General features: G+C 42.6%; 1 protein-coding gene across 13 annotated transcripts; it reads right to left on the bottom strand.

Moving 5' to 3' along the window:
* Positions 1–218: 218 nt before the first annotated feature.
* On the bottom strand, positions 219–5,131 carry LOC103633571 (uncharacterized). Of its 13 annotated transcripts, none has more exons than XM_020541399.3 (7): positions 4,527–4,843; positions 3,634–3,709; positions 3,366–3,444; positions 2,429–2,544; positions 1,392–1,488; positions 848–935; positions 341–738 (listed from the first exon to the last, which is right to left on the bottom strand). In XM_020541399.3, the coding sequence occupies exons 1-6, from the start codon at positions 4,568–4,570 to the stop codon at positions 850–852; spliced, it is 498 nt and encodes a 165-aa protein (XP_020396988.1). In that variant the 5' UTR covers positions 4,571–4,843; the 3' UTR covers positions 341–738; positions 848–849. The 13 variants fall into 13 exon arrangements, 7 of the variants coding, with proteins under 7 accessions (XP_020396987.1, XP_020396988.1, XP_020396982.1 ...); XM_020541393.3 differs by having other exon boundaries at positions 870–935; XR_004851633.1 differs by adding an exon at positions 1,989–2,051 and having other exon boundaries at positions 473–935; positions 2,124–2,544.
* Between the last annotated feature and the right edge of the window lie 4,695 nt (positions 5,132–9,826).

The following is a 9,826-nucleotide window of genomic DNA, read 5'->3' as shown; positions in this document are numbered from 1 at the left end:
CATTTAAGTTCGACGGGGCCACGTGGCCGTCGAACTTATGGGTCCTGCGTGGGTCGGCGAGGGCTACCCATTAAGTTCGACGGTACCCACGTTCTTAACCTTAAGAACGTGGGTACCCACGTTCTTAACCCTTTTCCAGAAAAAAAAAATAAAAAATACAAAAATGAAAAATTAGACACACATAATATCACATGCAACACAGAATATCACATACAATATAGATTTCAAACACATTGATATATGTTCATATCACAAATTCACACAAGTCCAAATATATAAGTTCACAAATTCACATAAGTCCAAATAAATAAGTTCACAAATTCACACAAGTTCACATCCATAGTTCACATTTTTAGTTCACAAGTTCAAACACACAAGTTCAAATATTAGCTCCATCGCTCTCGATCAGGACATCAGATTGTTGTTCGTAGCTCCACCACTAGAATTGAGACATCTGTCCGCAAAGTCATCGTGAGGGGAGGAGTCATTTGTTATAATACATGCAAGATAATATCTACAATCTTCAGCCAGGACATCTGCTGCTATCAACATTTCAGTACTATGGACCTGACACATTCTTTATTTCTTTTAAGATGCAAATCATGGCTGTAGATGCGAGCATGGATGCTAGAAAAGGATGATGCAGACCTAACCATCGCATGCCTTTCTTTCTTCGATCTCTTGTCAGAACGAGAATTGAGCTCAAGTAACCCCTTCGGAGGTGTAATCCGCATTTCTCTGCTTCCCATATCAACATCAGGTACAATATCTTCAGCAAATGGAGTCCACACATGCTCACGTGATGAGATTGAATCTTGATTTTCTGAATCTGGATCAACAGTAGTACCCTCAGAAGAGCCCATTATCACCTGTAGAAGATCTCCACCTCCGAAATTGAAACCCTGACCAACTGTTCCTACGAGCTTGCCTGTATCCTGTGGACTAATTTCAGTTACTAAACTTGATGACAATTGACAATACTTCCATGGGAAATAAGTCGTATAGTGTGTTTCTCGCCAAAAAAAGTAGGTTATTATGTGTGCATTTTTTGGCCGTGTTGTTTACTACTACACTTGCTGGGGGTGGACAAAACAGTTTTGAAAAGGTATCGAACGAAGGTCATAACAGCTGTGTCTACTTTTAGGGAGTGGAGGGAGCTATTTTAAAACGCAAATGATTCTTATGTCTTAACCAAGTATTTACAGTGGCATGGACCAAAACCATGACTGGACAAGTAGCATAGACGAAAATTCTCCTTATCAAGAATTATAAAAGTGCATGGGACATGCCTTTTAAAACTGCCTACATCACATCGTAAATTTGTAACAGAAACCAACCAATGAAGCGACACTACTGCAATATCTTGAAAAATACAACAAAGATGTAAGTACCTTGACAATAAAGGTCAAGTGAATAGAATTCATCATCCTCAATTTCTGGTCTATCTCGAGCTTTCACAAGTACAGCTGAACCAACTATTTGCCTAGCCTGAAAAGAGAAGGGCAAATGGATTACATCAGAAAACGAAGAGTAAAGTTGGGTAGTTTGAGCGGAATTACTCTTACAGTCAAGCCAGTCATAGAATTAGGCCCTGTTTGGAAGCAACCTAGTTTTTAAGAGACTGCTTTTATCTTTTACCTAAGAGAGACCAGCTTCTTGGTTTTTAAGAAACTAAGAATCTAATTTCTATAAACTGAGTTCTAAACTGATATGTTTGGAAGCACCTCAATTTCTATAAAGCAGATTCTTAAAAATTGGGTGCTTCCAAATAGGGCCTTAGACGGCCAGCTGTTACCATCTGTGACTGTACATCTCATATGCAGACGGAGAGGAACAGAAATAGTACAACAAAGAATTTTACATTATAAAGGATTCAAATCAAACTGTCCACTAAATAACTGCTCATTCTAGAAACTAAGCAAGACTGCGTACTACACTACCACTTAGATTAGTTGAGGGTGCAAAGTATATCTAGAAACAATTCTCACATCAGTTGTCCGATCAACTATGCCATCTAAGTCGAAGAATAGCGCACCGGGGATGTGTGCCACCTGAGGATACCAGAACACTTTAGCTCCAACAATTATCTCAAAAAGGAAGATGAGATAGCTGATGCTGAAAACCTGATATTCTTTCCATGATTCCCTGTTCTCTACCGGCATGTACCAGGAAGCATCCAAAACCTAAAACAAGCTGATAACTGCCACAAAGCACATATGTCCCTAACCCTCTAATTATTTCTGGGAGTAATAAGAACACAACGCATAAAAAGGAAGATCAAATTGATAGACAACCAAACTGTTATATTCTCACATACCACTAACGCAGGGGATAGAAGTATATCTCTGAACTTTCTTCTTCGATGAAGGAAGCATTATTGAAGTGTCTCTGAAGTGAATATGAACACGCAAACTAGATGATTTTTTACCTTAACATCAGGCATCACTAGGTGCTCGTGCATCCACTGAGCAGAAACAACCGGATCATCCTGCGCCATTACTGACCGGCGGGCTACGGGCAAGCCAAGAGACCTAGGTCGCCAGACTGGATTAGCCAAAAAAACGAATCTTGCAGGTGAGATTATCAAGCTAGAGGATAGCCTCCGGTTCTAAAAAGAAGAAAAGATGGAAATAAACCAGTTTCTCTCGGTGGAAATAAATCAGTTTCTCGCGGTGGGAAATAAAGTTCAAAAAATTAAACAGTGGTCTGTACATTTAAGCAAGAAGGCTGTATAATTTCTCATCTGATGTGATTATAGACAAAATTCAACTAATGTGATCAAATTTCAAGCAAGCAAAACTTTACGACCACCAAAATAGATTAGATAGCAGAGATCACTTTATAACAACATCAAACCAGATATAAATAGTGGACTGCCAAAATGTCCTAACATAATATAACTTAATCAAGTGGTTTATATAAGCATTGTGTGACAAATACATTTTCAGTTAACAGAAACAGTCAGCTATTGACTCTAGAACAGAAAAGAAAAACTCAGAGAAAGAATTTCTAGATTTCTTAGGACATTGAAGTTGTTTTTGTTGCCCACCACGTGTTGTTGATTCCCTTTCTGATGACCTTCTTAAGCTCTTTTTCTGAAAAGAGAAGTATCCCCATTTCTATTAACGTCAAACTTCTATTTTTTTACTTCTCGTATGTGCGTAATTATCAACTAACCTTACGATGTTATGGCTATAACAACAGGAATTTTTATCTATGGCATGTGATGATTAATAATCCATGCAATAATTTGTACTTTCCATTTGTCTCAGGCTCATGGCTGTCTGCTCTCAATAGTTGATTAGGCATCAAGATCAGCGCTGGAAATGGAACTCAAAGAACTAATAAAAGTGGAATCAACATACCATTACTTAAAATATTCAAGGTAACTGAACTTGGCACCTGAAAGCTGATGTACAATTCGTGCTTCATAACCTGATTATGCTGCATAAAAACATAGTCCTAACAGAACATTATGGTACTTTATTAGGAGCCCAGAAATTCTACTTATTAAGTAACCCATGGTCCAGCAATGGAAGTATTTCTTCCAGGAATACTGTAACAATCTGTAATTTTCTTCCTTTTGTTCTATAACACAACAAACCAGTTTGAGAGAAAGCAAGGTTTGGTTACCTGAAGCACTAAAGGCCCGTGATGCAAACAACACATCCTTTCTGCTTGAGTAGCTTCTGGCGACCAGTCTTGCCAACTGAATAATAATGCTAGAAGATATTTGATCGCTTGCAAAAGGATGACATTTTCAAAGCTTATACGGACACCAGATGGTTATACAATCATTGTCTGGCCTTGGTGTTAGATATCAAACTTATGTAGACACCAGATGGTTATACAAGGATGACAGATCGATAATCCGTTTTTTACAAAAAAAAATATACCTCAGAAAATAGTTAAGTAATAAAGCGAACCACAAACATGAATGGAGACAATTCACATGACAACAAAACAAAAAAGAAAAATATAATGAAAAATTAGGTGGCAAAATCAGGTACGACTAATCACGTATGGAAAAAGCCAAAGGAAACAATGGGCTTATATGGCAGCCTATAGAATGAACAAAGACACTGCAAAAATAATAGGATACTCCATGCAGTACATGAGACCGCCTTTTGGCCCCAACCTAATCTCCTCCATTACTTCATCTTCATCCGACGAATAAGTAAAGAACTACACATGTCTAATAGGATAGCTAAACAACCTTTTGCAAGCGATCTAAAAGGTACATGTGCCGTAACCCATGATTAAATCATGTGTACAGCAAGGGCTTGAGTTGGCAAATTAGTTCATTGCCCTGTCCCCTCTAATCCAAAAGGGGAATTGTTTAACCAAACCTAACCCCACCCAACCCCAACCACAACAGAGAAAAAGGAAATCGCCTCGCAGGGGAAACAAAACCCTACCAGATCTGTACGAAAATTAATATGGCTATCGAAACAAGCAAGAACTAAAACAAGATAGCAAATTGAACACCAACAGAGCCTGTCCCCCAACAGATCTTGATTTCGTACCACACAGATAGGGCAGTCCGTCGATCCTGTACACCCAACGGCATGGTCTCTTGGCCATGAGCTCCTCGCCGACGCTAAGCGCCCTCGCTGATTCGTCCCCCACGTAGCAAAGGGACCCCACAGAGCTTTTGCCTGTAAGGAGGCAACAAAAGTGGAACAGGGAGGCAGGTGGGGGAACGAGGAGGTGTACCTGCGCGCCATGGAGGGGAGTAGTAGGAGCGCCGGGATGAGGAGGAGAACGAGACGGGTGTGGGCCGGGTAGCAAGGTGAGCGAGCGGCTCTCTAGGTGGGCACGTCTCGGGGCGGGGGCGTCCATGGATTGCGGAGGCGAGGGCAGGGGCTGTAGCGACCCTTCCATCGACGGACATGGACTGCAAGGGAGAGGGCAACGGCAGTAGCGACCCTTCCATCGACGGAGAGCGGAGCGGGGGGAGAAGATGGCGCGCGGTGGGGCGTGAGCAGGCGGAGGCGGGGCGCTGGCGGGGTGGGGCGCGGTGGGCCGGCGAGGCGTCGGGACGCGCGCGTGTGCCGGAGGGACGTGCGCGGCCGGTTTCTGGCGGCGGCGGTGGCGAGGGCTGGCCGAGCTGGTGGCGGCGCGCGAGCCTGCGCGCGGTGGGGCGGCGGGGCGGGCGCGGGGTGGAGGCAGGGCGCGCGCTGCGAGGTTGTGGCGGCGGGTAGCTTCGGGCGCGCGCACTGTGTCGACAGGGAAAAAAGACAGACGCGCGGGGTGGGTGAAATTTAGGTTTTAGGTTAAGTTCGACGGTGTCCACTCGGCCCACGAATTTAAGTTAAGAACGTGGGTACTCACGTTCCTAATAATATAAGTTCGACGGTTTTTTCACGGACCCACGAATTTAATATAAGAACGTGGGTACCCATGTTCTTAAATTAACCCACGAACATAACTCAGTTAAGAACGTCGGTACCCACGTTCTTAAATTAACCCACGAACTTTTATTAGTTTGTTGTAGTGGCTGTGTCATGCCGCTGAAAATAACTGCTTATTTTCGGCGGCCAACCCCTGGCCGCCGAAAATAACAGCGGCCGTCGAAAATGGTGTACAGTGCTGTTGTGTTACTCCTGAACCAAGAGGAGCTAGGGGGAGACAAAAAAAGAAGAAGAAATTAATCCTACTAATCCTACTATATATGCCATATGAAGATGAGGAGAGAAAAATAAAAGAAGAATAAGAGAGAAAAAAAGATAATCAGTTCCTTCTTAGCCTCCCTTACACCATATGTATCCCCGCCACTGTACACACGTGTGCATTTACCGAGCATTTCCTTTGAGGTTTCCTTCTACTCTTCTCTAGCTTAGCTATACGTCTTTTTACCTAGACTCTCACAGTGCAACACGTACGGTGCCGATGGTCCGACGAAACATACGTGGACAACGACGAAGGAGACCCATATAGGCAGATCAGATGGAGCTAGAGCGAATGAGCGATCGAGGTGTCCAAATCACCAACCTAGCCTGATGCTGCCCTGGTGGATAGATAGATTTCCTAGACTTTGCATGCATGCATGGTGCGTGGCGGCCGGCGTATATGCATGTACGACGTACCTTTACTTGGCGGCTAAGGATTTCCATAGACATCCTTCTCAAGGATATATACAAAACTTCTCCAATCTATATTAAACCCTTAATAATAATGTTATTCGTCACATATATGCATGAATGAATAGTTTACGCCATATAGCTAGTACGTTCTTCTTCTTCGCAGCTACTATTAGCACCTAGCTATACCACTTTTACTAATTTTCAGCTATATATATTGTGGCAAGCTAAAGATAAATAGATGATGGGCTAGTTGTTTATGTTTCATGGATCAGAGCTTAATTATTTTTGTTCATGTGCCTTGACCTGTCAGCAGTGACGAGTGCCGAGACTGCCGATGACGGCGATAGATGACGACGTTGCGTAGGTAGGTGTTAGCTCATTTCCTAATTAAATAAGCATCTGCCCAAAATAAGTGTACTTCTAGAATTTTAGTAAAGAGATCAATATTAGTAAGGAATTACAATTATATTTCTATAAAAAAATACAATAATTTGTCTAGAAGGGTAGAAAAACAAGAACTAGAATCAAATTGTCTTGTAGTATGTATATAGATGTATTTATTTTGGCAACAAAATTTAAACTCTAAATGTGCACTTGTCACTAGACGGAGAGAGTAGTAGGTACGTACGTGGTGTTGAATATTAATGCAGGTTTTCACGCACATGCCAGCAACTTTCCCAGCTGCGCATCATACCATCGTCGCTACTGGTCACTCAGTTCGTGCTTATCGTCTAACCTGCAGGAAATAGACAGCAGCGTATCCTAGCCTTTTACGGCAGTCACTAGCTTACCGGCGTCAAGTCATGGATCGATAAATATGGGTAATGTCGGCCGTCAACCGTTCTTTAGTTTCTTCTTTCTCCTCTAATATATTTCTTTATTTGGGGACATTCCTTTCTTTTCTTTTCTTTTTTCTTTTCCTTTGGTGTGTGTGGGCTAGCTGAGCCGCCGCTAGAAAAGGTAGACGACGTACGCTGCAGGTATGTATATTATTGCGTGTGATCATACATCACAAACAACCTGCAGAGAGAGACTAGTGGGACACAATCATTCGGTCATCCCTTCATCATATACATTTAACCAGTCAGTGTAATATAATATGCATTCCTCAAGTGACATTATCTTGACTTACTTGGAATTATTGCCTATATTCTAATGTTGAGTTGGCGATTTAAACCATATCGTATGCCGAAAATGTCTTACTTGGAATTGCCTATATTCTATTGTTGCTGCGGAGCTAGATTGCCCACAGAGACCAGCATGTGTAATTGTCTGTCAACCTCTACTTTAACTGCCCAGCAGGCAGCACCCAGGGCGTAGCTTAGCTAGCTCATTTTCTTTTCCTATCTAAAGCTAGGAAAGAGACGAAGCAACTTCTACTTTAACTGCCCAGCAGCCAGGTGATGCTAGGAAAGAGACGAAGCAATATATATGGCGGCCGGGCAGACCAGGGGATGATTCTGCAGGATTATTAGGAAAAAAGAATGTTGAAAAGAGAGAGGCGACGATCGATGAGCTTGTGGCTAAGGCCTGCAGGCTAGACCGTCCAATGGGCAGCTTGAGCTGATGACCGGGTGCGTGCTCTCCTCGGCTACCTCTTCTTGAGGCGGAGCTGGAGCATGGACGAAGCGAAGCTATCACAACCTTTTCCGTTGAGTGCAACGGCACTGCGTCTGCGTCCACGCACTGGGAGCGTGCGTGTCCTGTGACTGTGAAGCTACCATGTCACTGCCATGCATGCCATATAGTCAAAAGGAGCAGGCAGGCAGGCAGCCCATACATGCATGCATTTCATTTCTCTCCATCTATCTGCAGTGCGAGTGCAACCACCTGTCAATCTTACATAGGCTCATGCACATTCTCTACACACCTCCAACTGCAGTCCTACAGACCTATTGTCATTCATTTCTTGGAGTACTACAGTTTCTTTAATGCTCATCTGAACTATCCATCGCCGACGTCGACGTCGATCTCTCTCTGGCGCGCGCGTATATATATGCATCACCGGTCAGTTCGTCACCAGTCGTGACCACACACGCGCCGTGTGAACACACGTCAGATCACCATAATGTTGATTGAATGGTTCTAATACAATTGACTCCATGTGTCATGACCTGTTTTTATATAGATCTATATGTTGTAAGTATTGTTTACGAACCTAAGCCTATCAGGAAGAGAAGATAGAGGAAACAACTCTTGCTCTAAGAAAGAATAACCCTCTGCCATCTATACAGTATACATATAAACCATACTATGTTTGACAACGTTGCTCCACGAAAGGGTAATCCCTTACCATCTATAAATAAGTTATACTATGTTTTAATATTCTTCCTTAGTCTAGAGTAGTGCAACAATGTTCAGATTACTACGAAAATTGCGGAATGATGTGATAGCTAAGGGCTTGGTCATGATGTCAATAACATAATCCTTTTGAAGAGATGATCTGTACATTAAGTTGTTGAGTAGAGGCTCGTACGTGGACAAAATGATAGTCCACCTCAGCTTGTTTAGTCCAACAACGAAAAATAGGATTGGTAGAAAGATAGTGACTCCCACTTACTCCAATGTTGTCACACAATAGTGTGTGGTCGCCCTCAAAAGTGGAATATCAAGTTCACATACAGAACTTGATGCTAAATGATCTCGGCAGTAGCACCAACGATAGCTTTATACTCACCTTCTATAGTACAACGAGAGATAGTGGGTTGCTTGCGAGAACTCCAGAAAATAAGATTACCTCCAAAAATATGGCACATCCATCTTAGCCTCTTAGGTGGCCCTGTGCAACATAGAGCATCAAGTGTCATCATCTCCTCCCGTGAATCGTTGCCTCCATTCTCAATAACCTTCCACAAAGATCTTGCTTTCAACTTCACCTTCATCATGAGCAACCAATCTGAGTAATTTGTCTTTGTGAGTACATGGTTCTACCGTCCACCTCATGAATCACCAGTTGGATCACCACACCATCTTCGGAGGTATCATTTTTAGGCTTTGTCTTAGACATCTTTGACAACATAGCTCTGATACCAATTGGCGGGTCCCTTTAAAACCTTATCATAGCAAGCACTTGACCAAACGAGCACACAATCTCACGTGACTCGGAAGAATATGGTCTTTCTTTGGTGCTGCAAAGCTTGATAGCTTTTCCAAGGTACATTCATTTGCTTAAATAGAAGATTACATGAAAAATAAAAAATTACAATCCTACAATCAAACACGTAAACGTTGGTTTCCTAACATGAGTAACATACCAAACTAAACATCAAACTTAGCACTCTTGACCAAACATGTAAAGGCAAACTTCCTAATATGAATAACATTCTAAACTAGCATCCAAGGTTTACTTCCAACATTCGTCAACACGAGTGACCACTTGTCGGAATCGACAGACCGACAAGGTATGGCGTCCACGGCCAGATTTGTTGCACGGTGGGCATCGATGTGAGTGGCCCTTTGCTAGAATCGTTGGGCCGATGAGATGCTCTAGCCACAGACGGTTCTCCGACATGGTGGCCATCGACACGACTAGCCCCTTGCACCCTTGCTAAAATCTCTATAGCCGATGAGGTATGACGACATTAGCATCGGCATCACCCGAGAGCATTTTGCCAAAGTGAGGAAGCAACCTGCGGGACTAACTTTATAAATTGTATATACATGAACCCTTTTGTGTATAGTATACAATATTAGAATAATAAATCTATATGATAGCGCCTTTGAGAGCCCAAATCTCGAAG

The sequence above is a fragment of the Zea mays genome, chromosome 7 (assembly GCF_902167145.1).
Source record: "Zea mays cultivar B73 chromosome 7, Zm-B73-REFERENCE-NAM-5.0, whole genome shotgun sequence".
NCBI lineage: Eukaryota > Viridiplantae > Streptophyta > Magnoliopsida > Poales > Poaceae > Zea > Zea mays.
The sequence above is the reverse complement of the archived record's forward strand: the minus strand, read 5'-3'. Positions and strand labels throughout refer to the sequence as shown.

Excerpts from the sequence above, each read along its gene's own strand:
- LOC103633571 (XM_020541393.3), bottom strand. The coding sequence starts at position 4,570 with ATGCCGTTGGGTGTACAGGATCGACGGACTGCCCTATCTGTGTG. Across the intron at positions 3,445-3,633 it reads ACGGGCCTTTAGTGCTTCAG|CATAATCAGGTTATGAAGCA; the intron begins GTAACCAAACCT and ends GTTTTTATGCAG. Across the intron at positions 739-869 it reads GAGGTGGAGATCTTCTACAG|AGAAATGCGGATTACACCTC; the intron begins GTGATAATGGGC and ends TATGGGAAGCAG.